This window comes from Canis lupus, chromosome 15, assembly GCF_048164855.1.
Source record: "Canis lupus baileyi chromosome 15, mCanLup2.hap1, whole genome shotgun sequence".
Taxonomy (NCBI): Eukaryota; Metazoa; Chordata; class Mammalia; order Carnivora; family Canidae; genus Canis; species Canis lupus.
Genome location: NC_132852.1, coordinates 54,328,769 through 54,350,505, shown reverse-complemented (window position 1 = coordinate 54,350,505; position 21,737 = coordinate 54,328,769). Strand labels below are relative to the sequence as shown.

The 21,737-nt window shown below is 36.7% G+C and overlaps 1 protein-coding gene across 3 annotated transcripts in view; it reads right to left on the bottom strand.

Moving 5' to 3' along the window:
- The window catches only part of LOC140605248 (putative inactive serine protease 58), a 47,216-nt gene that overhangs the window by 20,479 nt on the left and 5,000 nt on the right, over window positions 1–21,737 (bottom strand). For all 3 annotated transcript variants that reach the window (XM_072777471.1, XM_072777472.1, XM_072777470.1), the window contains exon 2: window positions 3,919–4,060. In XM_072777471.1, coding sequence (XP_072633572.1) covers window positions 3,919–4,060 — 142 coding nt within the window. The remainder of the gene's footprint in view (window positions 1–3,918; window positions 4,061–21,737) is intronic.

Sequence of the window (21,737 nt, the reverse complement as noted above, 5' to 3'; positions counted from 1 at the left end):
TGTCTCTGCCTCTCTCTCTCTCTCTGTGACTATCGTAAATAAATAAAAAAAATTAAAAAAAAAAGAACTTATCAAACTCAATACCCAAAAACAAACAAATCAGTCAAGAAATGGGCAGAAGACATGAACAGACATTTCTCCAAAGAAGACATACACATGGCCAACAAGCACATGAAAAAATGCTCCTGATCACTTGTCATCAGGGAAATACAAATCAAAACCACAATGAGATACCACTTTACACTGATGAGAATGGCTAAAATTAACAAGACAGGAAACAACACATGTTGGTGAGGGTGTGGAGAAACAGGAACCCTCTTGCACTGTTGGTGGGAATGCGAACTGGTACAGCCACTCTGGAAAACAGTGTGGAGGTTTCCTAAAATTAAAAATAGAACTACCCTATGATCCAGCAATTGTGCTACTAGTATTTGCCCAAAGGATACAAAAATACTGATTTGAAAGGGCACATGCACCCTGGTATTTATAACATCATTATCAACAATAGCCAAATTATGGGAAAAGCCCAAATGTCCACCGATTGATGAATGGATAAAGATACACACACACACACACACACACACACACACACACACTGGAACATTACTCAGCCATCAAAAAGAATGAAATCTTGCTATTTGCAATGATGTAGATGGAGCTAGAGAGTATTATGCTAAGGGAAATAAGTCAGTCAAAGAAAGACAAATACCATATGATTTCACTCATGTGGAATGTAAGAAATAAAACAGATGAACTTAAGGGAAGGGGAAAAAAGAGAGAGGGAAGCAAACCATAAGAGACTCTTAACTACCCTACAAACTGAGGGCTGATGGAGGGAGGTGAGCAGGGGATGGGCTAAATGGATGATGGGTATTAAGGAGGTCACTTGTGATGAGCATTGAGTGTTATATGTGATGAATCACTAAATTCTACATCTGAAACCAATTTTACCATATACGTTAACTAACTAGAAATTAAATAAAAACTTGAAATAAAAAAAGAAGGGCATGAGAATATTCTTTAACTTTGAACTATTACATTAAATCTCTATATTAAAATTTATAAAACAATGGCTACAAGAATAGGATGTATATTCCTCATAAAAATGAAAGAAGAATTAAAAGGTACCTAAAATATTAAATAATAAAACAAAAGTATTTTAGACAAATATAAAAAGTGTAGAAATTCAAAATAGGTAGAAATTAGTCTGAGTATAGCAATAATCAAAATAAATACAAATGGCCAAAACTTGCCAGTTAAAAGATAGAAATTGTAAATTGCATTTTTAAAAATCTTACTATATGTAAATTAATAGACATATTTAAATCAAAAAGATACAGAAGGGTAGAAAAGATATAAAATGATATACTAGGATAATACCAACCAACCAAAAAAGGAATAGCATTGGCATATTAATAACTGACAAATAGGATTTAAGACAAAAAAATATTATCTATATGAGAGAAAGCAATAACATATAGTAATAGCTTTGATTTACTGGGAAATCACAAAGTACCTACATTTAAAAATGTACCTGAATTTACATATACTTAACAAAATAGCCTAAAAATATTTTTAAAAAACAAAAAGTAATAAATTTATAGAACTATTTTGATAAATCTAAATATAGAAGAATATTTCAACATAAATCTATACATTATAGATATTAAGAAAATATTTAGTAAGGATACTGAAGACTTGAACTACACAATTAAAGTTTGATATATATAGAAACTTCTACCCAAAAAAATGAGTGTGCATTCTTTCAAACACACGAGGATTTATAAAAATTGACTGTATACTAGTCCAGAAAGCAAGTCTTAATTCTTTTCAAAGAATCAGTATCACATTGATCATACTCTCTGAACATAAAACAATTAAACTAGAACTCAAATATTTTTTTTAATTTGGAAAGTTAACCCCCCAAAATTTATCATTCCAAATTCTAAACTTATGAATGAAAGATTTAATCATGTGGACATTTTTTTTAATTACTGAGAATTAAAATAATAATGAAAATGGCTCTTTTCAAAGATAGTGAACAGAAAATCCACAGGAACATATACATAAATTACTAGAAATAGTAAGAAAGTATAAGAAAGCTAAAGCCATTAGATAAATTTATGAATATCAACTGCATTTCCATCATCACTAATAAGCAGAAAATATAATTTTCTGAAAGTACAATTAAAATATAATAGAAAAATATAAAGCATTTTAAGAATAAATTTAATAAGATATGTATAAGACATGTATGAGATAATATAAAACTATTGAAATGCATCAAAGGGAAACCAAAATAAGTAGAGAGATATGCCAGATCCATGGCTAGGAATAATCATGACCAGAAAAATATTGATTCTTCCCAACTAATACAACAAGTCAAAGCAATTCCAAATAAATCCCAACAAACTTTTTCATAGAACTTGACAAGTTGATTTTAAAATCTATTTAAAAATACTTAAGTGTTCCTGATAAAGAAAAACATGGCTGGCCTACCCTATCAGACATCACAAATTATAATAAAGTCGTAATTATTAAGATATTGAGGTATTGGTCCATAATAAATAAACCAACGCAGCAGTAGGGAGAGCCCAGAATCAGACCCATGCACAGATAGAAAAACTTTGTTTTTTCAGATAGAAGAACTTTGATAGATGACATAAGTGGTGCTGCACATCACTGAAGAAGGAACCATTAGATAAATCATATTTGGATACTTAGCTTACTATGTTTTAAAAAATGAAACTGGATTCCTACTTCACATCATTCATAAAAATCAATTCCAAATGACACAAATATTTAAATATTAAATCAAAACTTTAAAGACTCTAGAAATAGGGACACCTGAGTGGCTCAGTTGGTTAAAGCATCTGCCTTTGGCTCAGATGATGATGTCAGGGTCCTGGGATCGGGCCCCAAATCACGCTTTCTGCTCATCAAGGAGTCTGCTTCACCCTCTGCTTCTACTGCCCCCTCAGCTTGTGTTCTCTCTCTCTCTCTCTCTCTAATAAATAAATAAAATATTTTTTAAAATAAATAAATACTCTAGAAATAGTATCTTTTCTGATCTTGGTATCTTAAAGGTGTTTTCAACTAGGCACAATACTCAATAACCATGGGGCACCTGGGTGGCTTCAGTGGTTTAGCGCCTGCCTTTGGCCCAGGGCATGATCCTGGAATCCCGGGATCGAGTCCCACATCAGGCTCCCTGCATGGAGCCTGCTTCTCCCTCTGCCTATGCTCTGCCTCTCTCTCTCTCTCTCTCTGTCTCTCAAGAATAAATAAATAAAATATTTTTTAAAAAGACTCAATAACCACAAATAACCATAAAAGACTGATAATTTAAGTGTTAAATTGAATTATACTCAAGTAAAGAGCTCTTTTTGCCAAAATACACATAAAGAGAAGACTGAGCCACAAACTGGAAGAAGGTATTTTCAACATATGTAACTGGCAAAAGAGTAATAACTAGAACATTTATAGAAGTCCTACAAAGCAATTTTTTTTAAATTAATGAAATGTTCAAAGACCATGAAACAGTATTTCCCAGAAGAAACTCTATTAGCAGAAGGAGTAGGGTAGAAAAGGAAAAGAAGAAAAAAGTTATGCCAATCATCAACTACTGATAAAGATAAAATTAAGAGTGTAACAAGAAATTTGACACAACCAGCAAAATAACAAAAAAGTTTGACAATACCCAATGTAGGAAAATGCTTATAAATTGCTGGCAGATGTGCAAAAGTGAACATTTGCATCCTCTATGGTCCAACAGTGCCATTTCTAATTATATACTCTAGAGGTATATACCACGAGGTTATCATTGCATGTATACACCAATATGTATATAAACCAACACACATTAATATACGGAGCCCTGCAGCCTTGGAGCCAAATGGACAGATCCCCATCACTTACGGTAAAAAGCAGTGTGCTGCCGTCAACACCCACTGAGGGGCAATCAAAGTTCCCACACAGGACTGATAACTGGAGCTCAGGTAAAATAAGTAGAGAAGAGGATTGAACCCTTCCATGTCTTCACTAACATATGAAACAACACCTGGAACACAGAGAGAAGAGAATCAAGGGATATAACCTGACTAAAGAAAACTCAGGGTACTTATGGAGATTTCAGGATGCCAGTATCAGATAATATCAGTATTTACCACATATTAATCCCTCAGTCCCCTACTCTATGGTACTAGAGAACCATACTACAAATACTGTACTAAATACTTGATGTACTTTTTAAAATTTTTTTCTAAAAAAAATTTAAAAAATAAAAAATTTTTTTCTTCACAGAAAAAAAAGAACCTATGGGGTGGATAAATTTTATATTATTTTACTGATAGTTTATTGGAGAGACTGTCTTTTCCACACTGTAGTCTCCTTTGTCATAGATTGATTGACCACATAATTGTGGGTTTATTTCTGGGCTCTCTGTTCCACTGACCTATGTGTTTGCTTTTGTGCCAGCAAAAGTACATCTTGAAACCTGGAATTGTGATGCCTCCTGCTTTTTATTTCTCAAGATAGACAGTAAAATAGAATATTATGCAACCATAATAAAGGAAGTGATAGTGCCATTTGCAACAATATGGATGGACCTAAAGGATATAATGTTAAGTCAAGTCTTATGGAGAAAGACGAATACCAGATGATTTCACTCATATGTAGAATCCAAAAAAAAGAAAAAACAAACAAATGAATAAAGAAACAAAAAGCAGAAACAGACCTATAAATATGGAGAATAAACAGATGGTTACCAGAGAGCAGGAGGACAAGGAATGGGAAATATGGGTGAAGGGGAGTGGGAGGGCTTCCGGGTATGGAATGAACAAGTCATGGAGATAAAAGGCACAGCATAGGGAATACAGTCAATAATATTCTAATACTGTTGTGTGGTAACTGATGGCAGCTACACTTATGGTGAACATAGTATAATATATAAACTTATCAAATCACTACACTGTACACCAGATACTAACGTAACATTGTGTGTCAACTATACTCAAATTTTTTTGAATTTAAATCATTAACTATTAGGACACTTGAGGCCATACAACTAGTGAATGATGGTTGGCTAAAGGATTCAGACTCCAAAAAAAAAAAAAAAAAGGATTCAGACTCCAGTCCATCTGATTTCAAATCCTATTTATGCACTTCTCTTCCACAGACCTCCCTGCTTCTCCTTACCCTGTTTGCTGCTTTCCAGAGCGTCTCAGCTCATTTCTAATCTTCCAAAGGCTTAAGGATTCTGGGCTCTATCCACAATCAAGCAATGGAGCCTTTCCTATATAGCTCCTTGATTTTTCCTACTAGTCGACTGCAGGGATGCTCTGAAATTAGTCATCATGAATCCATCAGGAAAAAAAATTAATTAAAATTAGGACTTTACGGGATGCCTGGGTGGCTCAGTGGTTTAGCACCTGCCTTCGGCTCAGGGCGTGATCCTGGATCCTGGATCCTGGATCCTGGGATGGAGTCCCACATCAGCTCCCTGCATGGAACTTGCTTCTCCCTCTGCCTATGTCTCTGTCTCTTTCTGTGTGTGTCTCTCATGAATAAATAAATACAATCTTTAAAAAAAAAGTAAGACTTTAATTCTGGCCTAAGAATAGAGGGAAAGGTACTTTGTACAGATACTTAAATACAGTGCACTACTTATGCTCTGGAAAAAAATTGTCTCAATTTGAATACTGGTTGTATCCTTACTGGTAGCATGAACTTGAACAAATTATATAAATCTCTGTATCTTAATTTACTTACTTGTACACTGAGAGCATACAACTTCTTTCCTAGGGTTGTTGTGAGAATTACATGTGTTAATATACATAAATTGCTTGGGAAATGTTTGATATATAATGGGTTTTCAGTAAATGTAATTTCCTCCTAATGCAGTTTGAAGTACTTTTTTATTTTGAGAAAGTAAAAACAACACTCAGAAGGAGACATAGACAAATTCCCTTCGTGACCCCCAAAATAACTCAACATCAGATATTAATTGGTATCTCCTTTCTTTGCATCATTGCTATTTCTTTATCCATGAGAGCTCTATTTTAAGTTCTACCTCCTAAATAAAACTTTTGAGATATCCTATTCTGAACTGATCCCATTTCTCTAACTCCATCTTCAGAATTATCCAGCACAAGCTCAAACTCTGTAAGACACCCTCCCAACCCCCCATGACTGGGGCACTTCTGAGGCTCTCTGGAGTATGTTCTCCCCACTGCATAAAGCAAAAAAAACCCTCACTATTTTCCTTATTTCTATGTTCTTGGTGGCATTTGGATGGTAGCTTCAACAAAGCAGGCTAAATCCTGCTTTCTTCAGTTTAGGAAAGGAGGCAGGAAAATATAAAACTATTTTTAAGGTTTTGTTTTAATTCCAGTTAATTAACAGAGTTATATTAGCTTCAGGTGTACAATATAGTGATTCAACACTTACATACAACACCAGATGCTCATCACAAGTTCATCCCTTAATCTCCATCACCTATTTCACCCATCCCCCCAACCACCTTCCCTCTGGTAACCATCAGTTTATTCCTTATAGTTAGAAGTCTATTTCTTGGTGTGCCTCTCTTTTTTACCCTTTGCTTAGGTGTTTTGTTTCTTAAATTCTACATATGAGTGAAATATGATATTTGTCTTTCTCTGACTGACATATTTCGTTTGGCATAATACTGTCTAGCTCCATCCATGTCACTGCAAATGGCAAGAGTTCATTCTTTTTGATGGCCAAGTAATATTCCATTGTGTGTAGATATACACCATCTCTTCCTTATTCATTCATCAGTTAATAGATATTTGGGCTGCTTCCATAATTTGGCTATTACTGGTAATGCTGCTATAAACATTGGGGTGCATGTATCCCTTTGAATTAGTGTATTTGTATTCTTTGGGTAAATGCCTTGCAATACAATTGCCGAATCATAGGGTAGTTCTATTTTAAACTTCTTGAGGAACCTCCATACTATTTTCCACAGTAATTACACCAATTTTCACTTCCACCAACTATGCAAGAGGGCTCCTTTTTCTCCACACCCTCACCAACACTTGTTGTTTCTTGTGTTTTTTATCTTGGCTATTCTGACAGGTATGAGGTAATGTTCCATTGTAGTTTTGATTCTCATTTCCCTAATGAGTGATATTGTGCACCTTTTCATTGGTTGTTTGTTTGTGTTTGTTATGTCTTCTTTGGAAAAAAAGTGTATTCATGCCCTTTGCCCATTTTTAATTGGATTATTGTATTATTCATTTTTGGGGATGTTGAGTTTTATAAGTTCTTTATATATTTTGTATAGTAACCCATTATCAGATATGTCATTTGCAAATATCTTCTTCCATTCCATAGGTTGCCTTTTAGTTTTGTTGATGGTTTCCTTTGCTGTGCAGAAGCTTTTGATTTTGATATATTCCCAATAGTTTTTGTTTCCCTTCCTGCAGGAGACATATCTAGAAAGAAGTTGCTACAGCTGATGTCAAAAAGGTTACTGCCCATGTTCTCTAGGATTTTTATACTTTCAGGTCTCACATTTAAGTTTTTAGTCCATTTTGAATTTATTGTGTTTGGTGTAAGAAAGTGGCCCGGTTTCATTCTACATGTGACTGTCCAATTTTCCCAACATCATTTGTCAGAGACTGTCTTTTTCCCATTAGATAGTCTTTCCTGGTTTGCCAAAGATTCACCATTCATGAGTTCGTTTCTGGGTTTCTATTCTGTTCCATTGATCTCTGTCTATTTCTGTACCAGGACCATACTCTTTTTATTACTACAGCTTTGTCATATAAATAGAAGTCTGGAATTTTGATGCCTCCAGCTTTGCTTTTTTTGTCTATTTTTGGTCTTTTTGTGGTTCCATAAATTTTAGGATTCTTTGATCTAGTTCTGTGAAAAATGGGTTGGCATTTTGATAGGGATTGCATTAAATGTATAGATTGCTTTGGGTAGTACAGACATTTTAACAATATTTATTCTTCCAAACCATGAGCATAGAATGTCTTTTCATTTCTTTGTGTCATTTTCAATTTCTTTCATGTGTTTCATCAGTGTTTATAGTTTTCAGAGTACAGGTCTTTCACCTCTTTGGTTAGGTTTATCCAAGGTAGCTTTTGGCTTTTGGTGCAGTTGTAAATGGGATCGATTTCTCTTTCTGCTGCTTCATTATAGGTGTATAGAGATGCAACAGAGTTAGGTATGTTGATTTTGTATCCTGCAACTGAACTCATCTATCAGTTCTAGTAATTTTTTGGTGGGTTCTTTCAAGTTTTCTATACAGAGTATCATGACATCTGCAAACAGTGAAAGTTTGATTTCTTCCTTGCCAATTTAGATGACTTTTATTTTATTTTGTTGTCTGATTGTTGTGTTAGGACTTCCAAACCATGTTAAATAACAGTGGTTCGAGTGGACATCCTGTCTTCTTCCTGACCATACAGGAAAAGATCGCAGTTTTTCCACCCAAGGATGATATTAGCTGTGGGATTTTCATAGATGGTCTCTATTATGTTGAGGAAAATGTTTCTTCTTACTGTGCTCTATTAAGAGTTTTTATTATGAATGGATGTTGTACTTTGTCAAATGCTTTTTCAGCATCTATTGAAAGGATTGTGATTCTTATCCTTTGTTTTATTAATGTGGTGTATCACGTCAATTGATTTGCAGATAATGAACCAGTCCTGCAGCTCAGGAATAAATTTCACTTGCCTGTCATGAATGATTCTTTTAATAGATTCAATTTGCTAGTATTTTATTGAGAATCTTTGCATTCATATTTATCAGGGATATTGGCCTGTAGTTCTTTTAGTGATGTCTTCATCTGGTCTCGTTATCAGGGTAATGCTGGCTTCACATAATGAGTTTGGAAATTTTCCTTCCAATTCTATTTTTTGGAAGAGTTTGAGAAGAACAGGTATTAACTCTTCTTTAAATATTTGGTAGAATTTGCCTTTCATGAAGCCATCTGTCCCTGGACTTCTGCTTGTTGAAAGTTTTTTGATTATTGACTCAATTTCTTTGCTGGTTATTGGTCTGTTGAAGTTTTTTTTCCTCTTTCAGTTTTGGTAGGTTATGTTTCTAGGAATTTATCAATTTTTTCTACATTATCCAATTTGTTTGCATATAGTTTTCCGTAATTTTATAATTGTTTGTATTTCTATGGTGTTCGCTGTTATTTCTCCTCTCTCATTAGTGATTTTATTAATTTGTATCCTTTATCTTTTTGATAAGTCTGGCTAGAGGTTAATCAACTGTACTATTTTTTTCCAAAGAAAAAGCTCCTGGTTTCATTGATATGTTCTATTTTTTTTTAATTTCTACATAATTTAGTTCTGCTGTAATCTTTATTATTTCCTTCCTACTCTTGGCTTTAGGGTTCATTTGTTGCTCTTTTTCTAGCTCCTTTAGGTGTAAGATTAGAGTGTTTGAGAGTTTTCTTACTGCTTGAGGTAGGTCTGTATTGCTATATACTTCCCTTTTAGGAATGCTTTTGCCGCATCCCAAAGGTTTTGGACATTGTGTTTTCATTTTCATTTGTTTCCATATTTTTTTTATTTCTTCCTTGATTTCCTGGTTGACTCATTCATTTTTAATAGCATATGTTGTTTAACCTCTATGTATTTGTGGTCTTTCCAACTTTTTTCTTGTGGCTGACTTCTAGTTTCACACTGTTGTGGTTAGAAAAGGTGCATGGTACGCTTTCCATCTTTTTATATTTGTTGAGGCCTGTTTTGTGACCTAAAATGTAACCTATTCTGGAGAATGTTCCATGAGCACCTAAAGAGAATGTGTATTCTGCTGTCTTAGGATGGAATGTTCTGCATATATCTGTTGAGTTCACCTGGCCCAGATGTCATTCAAAGCCATTGTTTCTTTTTCTTTTTTTAATTCAAATTCAATTAGCCAACACAAAGTACATACTTAGTTTCAGATGTAGAGTTCAATAATTCATCAGCTACATGTAACACCCAGAAGTCATCACATCACATGCCCTCCTTAATGCCCATTACCAAATTACCTCATCCCCCCACTGGCCTTCTCTCTCCAGCAACCCTCAGCTTGTTTCCTATAGTTAAAGAGTCTCTCCTGGTTTTTCTCCCTCTCTGATAACTTCTCATTCAGTTTTCCCTCCTTTCCCCTATGACCCTCTGCACTGTTAAGCCACTGTTTCTGTGGGGTTTTTTCTGTTTAGATGATCTGTCCATTAATGTAAATGGGGTGTTAAAGTCCCCTACTATTATTGTATTATCACTTAGTTCCTTTATGTTTGTTATTAATTTTTGTTATATATATTTAGGTGCTCCCCTGTTGGGTGCATAAATATTTACAATTGTTATAACTTCTTGTTATATTGTTCCTTTTATTATTATATAGTTCCATTCTTTATCTCTTGTTATAGTTTGGGATAAAATCTAGTTTGTCTGACATAAGTATTGCTACTCCGGCTTTCTTTTAACATCCTTTTGTGTGATAAATGTTTCTCCACCCCCTCACTTTCAACCTGCAGGTGTCTTTAGGTATAAAAGGAGTCTCTTTTAGGCAGCATATAGATGCATCTTGTTTTTTTTTTTAATCTATTATGTCACCTTATGTCTCTTGACTGGAGTGTTTAGTCCATTTACATTCAAAGTAATTGTTGATATGTATTTATTGCAATTTTATTACTTGTTTTGTCATTGTCTCTGGAGATTTTCTTGGATCCTTTTCTTTGTCACTTTTTTTTCCAATTCAGACTTCTCTTGCTTTGTCAATTTATGTTTCTGGGTCTATGGAGTTTTCACCTGTAGATGATCAGTAGTAAAGGAATAATGATTTATATAATATCCCCCACTAACTACAACAGTGTATGGCATGAACACAATATGTATGTATCATACAAATGAATTAGTGAGCAGTTGGAATAAAATCCACTTTGTGTACAGGGTCTACTGGGAGGTACTGAAATTAATGAAATGGTTTTCTGCATCCATATGTGAAGCAAGCATCATCAGAACAATAAGAGTTAATGTTATATATGTGTGTGTGTACTTTTTTCCAAATTCATCTATGTATGCATTTATTTAAGAAAATATTTCCTGAATATTTACTACGTGCCAGGCAACACATTGGATGTTAAATATCAAAGGGTATCCAAGATAGAAGTAGACTTTGGATCCATGAAATGAGGGAGATAGACAGTAAGCAAATATATGAGGGAGATAGACAGTAAGCAAATAAATACACAAATGGATAGTTATAAATTGTGATGATAAAGTAACAGTGTTCCTTGAGAAAGCAGAATAAGGGAGGGTAAATGAGGAATTGAATTTAGTTTGGGTGCACAAAAAAGTACTTGCTGGGTAAATGACAGGTATCTGAGACAGAGAGTTAAGAAAACCCAGCCATGGGAAGAACAGAATAAAGAGCTTTTTAGGAGAGGAACTACATGTGCAAAGGCTCAAAGAGGAGAAAGGACTAGGAGCGCTCAGGAATCTGAAGAAAGCCAAGAATATTGAAGCATAGAGGCCAAGGAAAAGATTGGCCTATGATGACCTTGAGAGGAGGCAGGGATCCCATCAAGCAGGGCTTGAAACCCATTCTCAGGAGTTTGGATTTTATTCTAAATGTAATAAAAAAAAAACTATTAAAGAATTTGAATGCACAGAAGTTATATGATCCAATCATTTTTTAAAACATCACTGGATTTTTATTAGAAATGGATTAGAGGGGTGCCTGGGTGGCTCTGGTTGTTAAGTGTCTGCCTTCAGCTCAGGTCTTGATCTCAGAGTCCTGGGATGGAGTGCCACATGGGCTCCCTACTCAGCGGGGAGTCTGCTTCTCCGTCTCCCTCTGCCCATTTCCCCAGCTCATGCTTGCTCTCACTATGTCTCTCTTTCTCTCAAATAAATAAATAATCTTAAAACAAAAAAGTAGATTGGAAAAGGGCAAGAGTAGAAACACATAGGCTTACTGAGATAGACCCAGCAAAAGTGATGTGACTTGCACTGAAGCGGCAGCAGTGGAGCTGGAGAAGAGCACCTAAGTGGCGGGCGGAGGGCGGGGGGGGGAGACACACACAAGGTCCACTTCAAAAGTAAAGTTGACAAGAAATCTAGTTAAACAGTATTTTGATTTGATATTTTGATAATAAGACACACATTGCTCTAACAAAGATAGTTAATTCACCTTTTTGTCATTATGTAAGTATTCAATCAATAATTATCATTAAAAGAGTCAAGATATTTTAAGATTAAAAGAGGCTCTCAAAAAAAAATAAAAATAAAAAATAAATAAATAAATAAAAGAGGCTCTCTTGGGTAGCCCGGGTGGCTCAGGAGTTTAGCGCCACCTTCAGCCCAGGGCATGATCCTGGAGACCCAGGATCGAGTCCCACATCCTGCATGGAGCCTGCTTCTCCCTTTGCCTGTGTCTCTGCCTCTTTCTCTCTCCTCTCTGTGTATTCTCATGAATAAATCAATAAAATCTTTAAAAGAGAAAAAAGAGGCTCTCATGCTCAAAAACATTTAAAACTACTGACACAGATAATCTTCACCTTCCTTCTGACTTTAGAATAGTCCAGGGCATAAATTCTTATTTAATTCCCACAATCTATTCCTGACTCCAGACCATCTCTCATTAGCTTTAAGAAGTCTTCACTCCTACTAGTTACATCTTACCTGTAGCAACAAGACAGAGTTCCTTCAGCCACAGGGACTTCCAAGGAAAGCTGAGGAACAGGTTTCTCTTAATCAAGACTGAATTATATACCAGGCGGACCTCCCAACTAAATATTGGTCATTTGCTCTAAAAATGCTCATATTTCTTTCCACCAAAGCCCTGATGCCCTAACTCAGTCTTCACTGAGCTTTACAGTCACTGATTCTAAGAAGTCATTAGAAACTGATACATTGCCTCCTTACCCCTACATTCCAGTCAGTCCCTGTATGTTTTACCTTCCCTCTCCACCTGAGTTAGATTTCTTTATTCATCATTTTAATTATGTTCTTATTACTCTTCAGAACTCCCTTCTCCTAATGTCCTTGAGTTATATTTCAAGTGGGCAAGTCTTAACTCCATATTAACAGATATTAATCTGCCTTTCCTGTGTCTGCAGCTTTAACTTTCTTAATTCGTAACAAGCATAGAATACATTAACTACTTCTCCTAGAAACAGACTCCTCTGACTGGTGTAAATTACACTTTTAATTTTTACAACTAAAAACCCCTGCACAACAAACATAGAAAGATTCTGAATAATAGAAAGCAGAAAGTGGACTGCCTAAGGGACCCAGGGGCTTAAGGAACAACATAACTCTAACTTCCCTGGGTATTCTTCTTACATCTCATAGATCCAAGATAGAGCACTGGAGCAGAGTAGCCTATAATCCAGAACCACTAAAAAGCAAAAACAAAACAAACAAAAAAATTCTATGAAGAACTGCTCCCCTTAGCCAAAGGAAAGGGGAAAGAGTGGCCTAATACAAAGAACAATTTGACAACATCCACCCTACTCAAACCAAATAATAGTGGAAAAATGCCCACCTGCCATGGTTTCACCAAGGCTGAACAGGGGGTTTAATCTTCTACCTTCCCTCTAGGTAGAAGCAGGCAATACTCCAATCCTCAACTAGGATAGTATTAATGGGGCCCAGTGGAAATCTAAGCCTCTGCACAGTAGCCAAGAAGCTAATGGAAAAGTCTGAGGCAAAGCTAACAGTACTCTGCTTCCCTCCCTGTACCACACACGGCCCTACATCTCCAGGACTCAGCAGGTTACCAAGCCTTCACCATCATTTGACAGACTGAATAAGGCTATGCAAGGCAGAGCTACTTTGAACACTGATTCCTCCATCTCCTGGTAAATGGATCCAGTAGATTATTGAGTTTCAATTCCCATCCTTCCACATGAAAATATCCTAGTGTATACAAGTCTTCAATTCACTTCACCCCTCCTTGGTGTGACCAGAGCCCAACAGGGAACTAAGCTTCCAACCCTATTCAGTGACAGAGCTCCACTTTCACCTAAAGGATGTCAAGTAGTTGAGGGGGAAAGTTCACTTCCATTCCACCCATATTCAACAAGGTACTGAGGCAGCACTCCGCTTTTGCTGGGATGGTATAAGCAGGTTCAGAGAGAGGCTAAACATTGACCTTCACCAAGATCTGCAAACTACACCTAAATGGAGGTAATTGCCTGCTAAAAAGATTAACTAGGACTCAGAATCTCATAGCCTAACATCCAAAATAGGAATATCAAAATAGGAATAGGATCATCCATCATACCAAGAACCAAGATAATTATAACTCAAATGAGAAAAAATGTCAACACTTATATGACTAAGGTGACAGAACTGCTGACAATGATTTTAATGTACCAATCATAAAAAATACTTCAAAAAATACAAAAGAAACAATGTGTTTTTTCCGTTAGCCATTCTTATATCCTCTTTGGAGAAATGTCTGTTCATGTCTTCTGCCCATTTCTTGACTGGATTGTTTGGTTTTATGGGGGGTCTTGAGTTTGATAACTTCTTTATAGATCTTGGATACTAGCCTAGACCTTTATCTGATAAGTCATTTGCAAATATCTTCTTTCATTCCATGGGTGGTCTTTTAGTTTTGTTGACTGTTTCTTTTGCTGTACAGAAGCTTTTGATCTTGATGAAGTCCCAACAGTTCATTTTTCCTTTTCTTTCCCTTGCCTTTGGAGATGTGTCTAACAAGAAGTTGCTGCAACCAAGGTCTAAGAGGTTGCTGTCTCTGTTCTCCTCTAGGATTTTGATAGATTCCTGTCTCACATTTAGGTCTTTCATCCATTTTGAGTTTATCTTTTTGTATCATGTAAGAGATGGTCCAAGTTCATTCTTCTACATGTGGCTGCCCAGTTTTTCCAACACCATTTGTTGAAGAGACTGTCTTTTTTCCATTGGATATTCTTTCCTGGTTTGTTGAAGATGAGTTGACCATAGAGTTGAGGGTCCATTCCTGGGTTCTCTATTCTGTTCCATTGATCTCTTGTCTGTTTTTTGCCTCAGTACCATACTGTCTTAATAATCACAGCTTTGTAATACAGCTTGAAGTCTGAACTTGTGATGCCTCCAGCTTTGATTTTCTTTTTCAACATTACTTTTGCTATTCAGGGTCTTTTCTGGTTCCATACAAATTTTAGGATTGTTTGTTCCAGCTCTGTGAAAAACACTAATGAATGGATAAAAAAGATGTGGTATATATACATATATAATGGAATAGGACTCAGCCATCAAAAAGAATGAAATCTTGCCATTTGCAACTATGTGAATGGAACTAGTTATTATGCTAAGCAAAATGTCAGTCAGACAAAGAAATACCACATGATTTCACTCATATGTGAAATATAAGAAAAAGTACAGAGGATTATAGGGGAAAGGAAGGAAAACTGAATGAGAAGAAATCAGAGAGGGGACAAACCATGAGATACTCTTAACTACAGGAAACAAACTGAAGGTCTGTTGTGGGGTGATGGGGTAAGGGTGATGGGCATCAAGGAGGGCATTTGATGTAGTGAGCACTGGGTATTATATGCAACTGATAAATCACTACATTCTACCCCTGCAACTAATAATACAGTGTATGTTACCTAATTAAATTTAAATAAATTTTTAAAAATAACTAATGTAAGCACTCATGAAATAATTTTTTAAATATAGAAAATATCAGCAAATAAGCAGAAGATGTAAAAAAAAAAAAAGAGAGAAATTTCCAATTTCTGGTTCCACATGTAAGAAACTTGGAAGTTGCCAATCTATCTTAACAACAAGAAAAAAATCTATGCAGACCAAAAAATCAGCAACTCTTCTGGGATCCATAAGAGAAGTAAGGACACAGGGCAAACCACTTCCCTTAAGATTAGATACACAGAGAGGTGAACACAGGAAGTCATAGCTTACCAAAGCAGAGACTCACAAGCAAAACCAACAGAGGGAACCAATGTCATGGCAGGCAAACCTGAGCTGTAATTAATGAACTGCTAGAGGCTCAGTACAGACAACCCTGAGAGTTAAAAACTCCAAAGGCACCCAGTTATATGGGGCACAATTCTGTGAAACATCTGTCTAGCTTCTAACCAGGTTCTCAGAATAAATACTGGAAAGAAGTCCCCTCATGCTTCTGGCAAAGGGGAGGGAAAAGAGCTCATTTTTAAATATACCAGTGCATTTTAAATATTGTGAATATATCATACTTCTTAACAAGGCCACCCTCAGGAGACACAACTTAGCCAGAGCCTAACCTGCATGCGGTATTTTCAGAGACTGACTCACTTGGGAGGGAAATGCTCAACTCTAGCCCACTCTGGCCATCCTATCCCACCTAAGGAAGAAGAAAAAAACCTGAGAAACACAGTCTAGAGGCATAGCCTCACTAAAAGATTAAGATTTAATCCTAAGGTTACAATGTGTCCCCTCAGACCTCGCCACCACATTACTAAAGACCTATTTAAATCAGTTCCTTTGAGCCACCACACCATGTCTGGCTATGAAGAAAACATCCCAAAGCATATCAAGAGGCAAAAAAACACAATTTTAAGAGGCAGAACAAGCATCAGAACCAAACATGACAGGGGTGTTGGAATTAGTATGCCAAGAATTTAAAATAATAATGATTAATATGCTAAGGGCACTAATGGATAAGGTAGACAGCAAGAAAGAAAAAGAAGAATGTAAACAGAGAATTATAAACCTCAAGAAAGAACCAAAAAAACCAATGCTAGAAATTTTAAAACAATACCATAACAGAAATGAAGAATGCCTTTGATGGGCTTATTAGAAGATTGGACATGGCTGAGAAGAGAAACTTTGAGCCTGCAAATATATCAGTAGAAACCTCCAAAGCTAAAGAGAGGAGATAGAGGGCAGTCCAGGTGGCTCAGCGGTTTAGCACCGCCTTCAGCCCAGGGCATGATCCTAGAGACCTGGGATAGAGTCCCACGTCAGGCTCCCTGCATGGAGGCTGTTTCTCCCTCTGCCTGGGTCTGTGCCCCTCTCTCTCTCTCTCTCTCTCTCTCTGTGTGTGTGTGTGTGTGTCTCATGAATAAATAAATAAAATCTTTAAAAAGAGAGAGAGAGAGAGAGAAGATAGAGAGGGGAGAGAAAGAGAAGAAAGACTTAAAAAGACAGAATAGAGTTTCCAAGGACTATGGAAAAACCTTTTTTAAAAATGTGTAACAAATGCATAATGGGAATGCAGAAGGAGAAGGACAAAAGAAAGAAATGGAAGAATACTTGAAACAATAAGACTGAGAATTTCCTTCAAATTAATGACATATATCAAAAAACAGATCCAGGAAACTCAGAGAGCACTGAGTAGGATAAATGCCAAAGACCTGCACCAAGACATATCATTTTCAAAGATAGAAAACCAAAGACAAAGGGAAAAGTCCTAAAAGAAGCCCAAGGAAAAAACACCTTACCTATGGAGGAACAAAGATAAAAATTACATCCAACTTCTCAGAAACCATGCAAACAAGAAGAGAGTGCAGAAAAATACTTGAAGTACTAAGAGACAAAAAACACCAACCTAGAATTCTGTAGCCTGTGAAACAACCCCTTAAAGGTGAAGGAGAAATAAAAAGCTGCTCAGACAAACAAAAATTGAGGGGATCTGTTGCCAGTAGACCTGCTTTGTAAGAAATATTAAAATAAGATCTGTAAGAGAAGGAAAATAATATAGGTCACAAACTTGGATCTTCTTAAAGAAAGGAAGAGCATCAAAGAAGGAATAAGAAAAGGTTAAAAAAAGAAACCTTATTTTTATTAATTGATATAATAGACACCAGTTTGCTCAGAATAGTAATAACAGTAATGTCAAGGATGTATGCTTACTTGTGTATATGCTCACATAGAAGCGAAATGAATGACAGCAATGATATAAGGGACAGGAGAGAGAAATCAGAATTATTTTGTTATTATAAGGTATTCAACACTATCCATGAACTGACATAGTGTTTTTGAAAGTGGACGAGGGTTAATTGTAAATTTAGACTGCAAACTCTGGGCAACCATCTAAAAAACATTTTTTAAAAAAGGAAGTATAATGGATATGCTCAGAAAGGAGAGAAAATGAAATAATACAAAATACTCTGCTAAAACCACAAATGGCAAACAAAAAAAGTGAAAAACAAAAATGGGAACATAAAACAACAAATAGAAAACAATAGCAAATATGGTGGATATTAATCCAACTATATCACTAATCACTTTGAATGTCAATAATGCATACACATCAATTAAAACTGAATGAGAGGTCATCAGAGAGGGAGGAAAACCATGAGACTCTTAACTCTAGGAAACAAACTGAGGGTTGAAGGAGGAGAGGTGGGTGCCAGATGGGGTAATTTGGTGATGGGCATTAAGGAGGGCAAGTGATGTGATGAGCAATGGGTGTTATACGCAACTGATAAATCATTGAACACTATTATCTGAAATTAATGTATGTACTTTATGTGGGCTAACTGAATTTAAATTAAAAAAAAATAAAATAAAACACAGAGATTGTTAGAACATATAAAAATATAGGGATCCCTGGGTGGCACAGCAGTTTGGCGCCTGCCTTTGGCCCAGGGCGCGATCCTGGAGACCCGGGATCGAATCCCACGTCGGGCTCCCGGTGCATGGAGCCTGCTTCTCCCTCTGCCTGTGTCTCTGCCTCTCTCTCTCTCTCTCTCTCTCTCTCTCTCTCTCTCTCTGTGACTATCATAAATAAGTTTTAAAAAAATAAATAAAAATTAAAAAAATAAAAATAAAAACATAAAACCCAACTGTATGTTCTCTACAATAAACCCACTTTAAATTATTTGAAGTTTTATTTAAGTAACCTCTACACTCAACATGGAACTCAAACTCATGACCTCGAGATCAAGAGTCACATTCTCCTCCAGATGAGGCAGCCAAGCACCCCTAAACCCACTTTAAATATAAAGACATATAGACCAAAAGTAAATGGATGGAGAAAGATAGACCCCACTAACATTTCATCAAAAGAAAGCAGGAGTACTATATTAATTTCAGACAGAACAGACTTCAAGGAAAGTTATCAGAGATTAAGACAGGCATTATTACATTATAGCAAAGGGATCAATTATCCAAGAAGACATAACAATCCTTAGGGTGCATGTGCAAAATCACAGAGCATCAAACTTTGTGAGACAAGAGCTGCTAGAACTGCAAAGAAAAATAGATAAATCCACTCTCCTCTGTGAAGACTTCAACACCCCTCTCTCAGGAATGAACAGTTCCAGCAGGCAGAAAACCAGTCAGGACCTTGCTTAAGTCCTGCAAAACAGCAGAACACACATTTTTCTCAGGCTCACATGGAACACTCATCAAGATAGACCACATTCTGGACCACACAACACACCTACACAAACTTAAAAGAATTGAGAATCATACAATTTCTGCTCTCATGCCACAGTGGAATTAAACTAGAAATCAATATCGGAAAGATAAATGGAAAATCCCAAAATGTGGGGGGATTAAACAACACACTTCTGAATAACATATGGATCAAATGATAAATTGGACCTCATCAAAATTGAAAAAAATTGCTTTATAAAAGATACATGCAAACCTCCTAGCTGACAAAGGACTTGTATCTAGACTATATACATACTCTCAGACTCAACGGTCAAAAAAAAAACAATCAGGGCACCTGGGTGGCTCAGTGGTAGAGCATCTGCCTTTGGCTCAGGGCATGATCCCAGGGTCCTGTGATCGAGTTCCACATTGGCCTCCCCGCAGGGAGCCTGCTTCTCCCTCTGCCTATGTCTCTGCCTCTCTCTCTCTGCCTCTCATGAATAATTAAAATCTTTTTTTAAAAATCTAATCAAAAAAGGCGGTTGGCTCAGCAGTTTCGCGCCTGCCTTCAGCCCAGGGCCTGATCCTGAAGACCCAGGATCGAGTCCCATGTCGGGCTCCCTGAAGGGAGCCTGCTTCTCCCTCTGCCTGTGTCTCTGTCTCTGTCTCTGTCTCTCTCTCTCTTTGTGTCTCTCATGAATAAATAAATAAATAATCTAAACCAGAGTGCATCTATACCCCAGAGTAATAGTGCATCCATACACCAGAGTAAGAGTAATAAAAAGAATGAAGTGTTGATATACACACAACTTGGACAAATCCCAAGGGAATTATGCTGAGTGAAAAGAGCCAATCCTAAAATACACTGTATGATTCCATTTGTATAACATTCAACAACATTAAGGGAATGGAGAACACTGTAGTAGTTGCCATGGGTTAGGGAGGGGGAGCCATGCGGAGGAGGGAGAATGTGATGGTGCATCCATAGAAGGATAACAGGAGGGATGCTGCGGTGGTGGACTGTTCTATGTCTTCAATGTGGTGGTGGATGCATAGGCCTAGGCAAGTGAAGTGCACATAGTTAAATACACCCACACATAAAACTGAGGAAAGCTGAATAAACTGGATGGTACCAATGTCAAGTTCATGGTTCGCTATCATTTCCTGCCATAGTTATACAGCATATTACCACGGTGGAAACTAGACAAAAGGCACATGGTACTCTATACATTTCTTACAACTTCCTGTATAAGTATAATTATCTCAAAATAAGAATTTTAAATCAAAAAAGGCGGTTGGAATTCTTCATAGTTCTTTTACACATTTCCATAAATTATTTTCAAGTAATGTTTTCCAACTCATTCCTATGAATTCAAATCTTGTCAAAATTCCCAAATTCCAAACTCTGCATCCCAGCTCAGCCCCTGTCATGAGTTCCCGACCCTTATATTCTGGTGGACATCTCCATTTGATGTCTCAAAAGTACTTTGAACTGAGTAATATCAAAAAAGTAACCTGTCTCCCTCTCCAAATACCTCCTTTTCCAGTGCCCCTGATTTTAGTAAATTGTACCACCATTCACCCAACCAGAAATCTGGATGACATCCTTTACTTTTTTCCTACCCTTCATTCCTCACATTCAACTGATCATGACTTCTATCTCATTATTGCCTCTGATATCCTTTTATTTCAGACTCACTGCCACTACCCTAGTCCACTCTGTTGCCCAGCAAGTTGCAACAGTCTCTTAAATTTCTCTTAAGATCTTTTCCACCTATAACCCATATCTCTGCCCAAATCCATTCTCCACACTACAGTCACGTGAATCTTTCTAAATCATATAGTAATATAACTGATATTTTAAACTCATTAGGGGTGCCTGGCTGCTCAGTCGGTTAAGCGTCTGCCTTTGGCTCAGGGTCCTGGGATCGAGCCCCGCATCGGGCTCCCTGCTCAGCGGGAAGCCTGCTTCTCCCTCTCCCTCTGCTGCTCCCCCTGCTTGTGCTCGCTTGCTTTCTCCGTCAAATAAATAAAATATTTTTTAATTAAAAAATAAAACTCTTTAAATGACTCCTATTATATCCAGGATCATTTCTAAAACTAAGGCTAGAAGACCCTCTAGTATATGACTCTTAAACTACTTCCTTCCTCTTTGCTCCAGCCATACAGATGGTCTTTCAGTTAACATATCACACCTCATGCCCTTCACACCTACTGGCTCCTCTATCTGAAAGCCCCACTCCCTGTCCCACTTAACATGGTTATCTCCACTCAGTCTAGTATAGGTTTAGGAAGCACTGATGTTTTTGAAAAATGGGTATTTTTCTCACATTGCACATATGGAAACTGAGGCTCAGAGAGGTTAGGGTATTTGTCCCAGGCCATACAACTAGGTAGGAGAGCATAATTTCTTAATTACAGAGCCATACC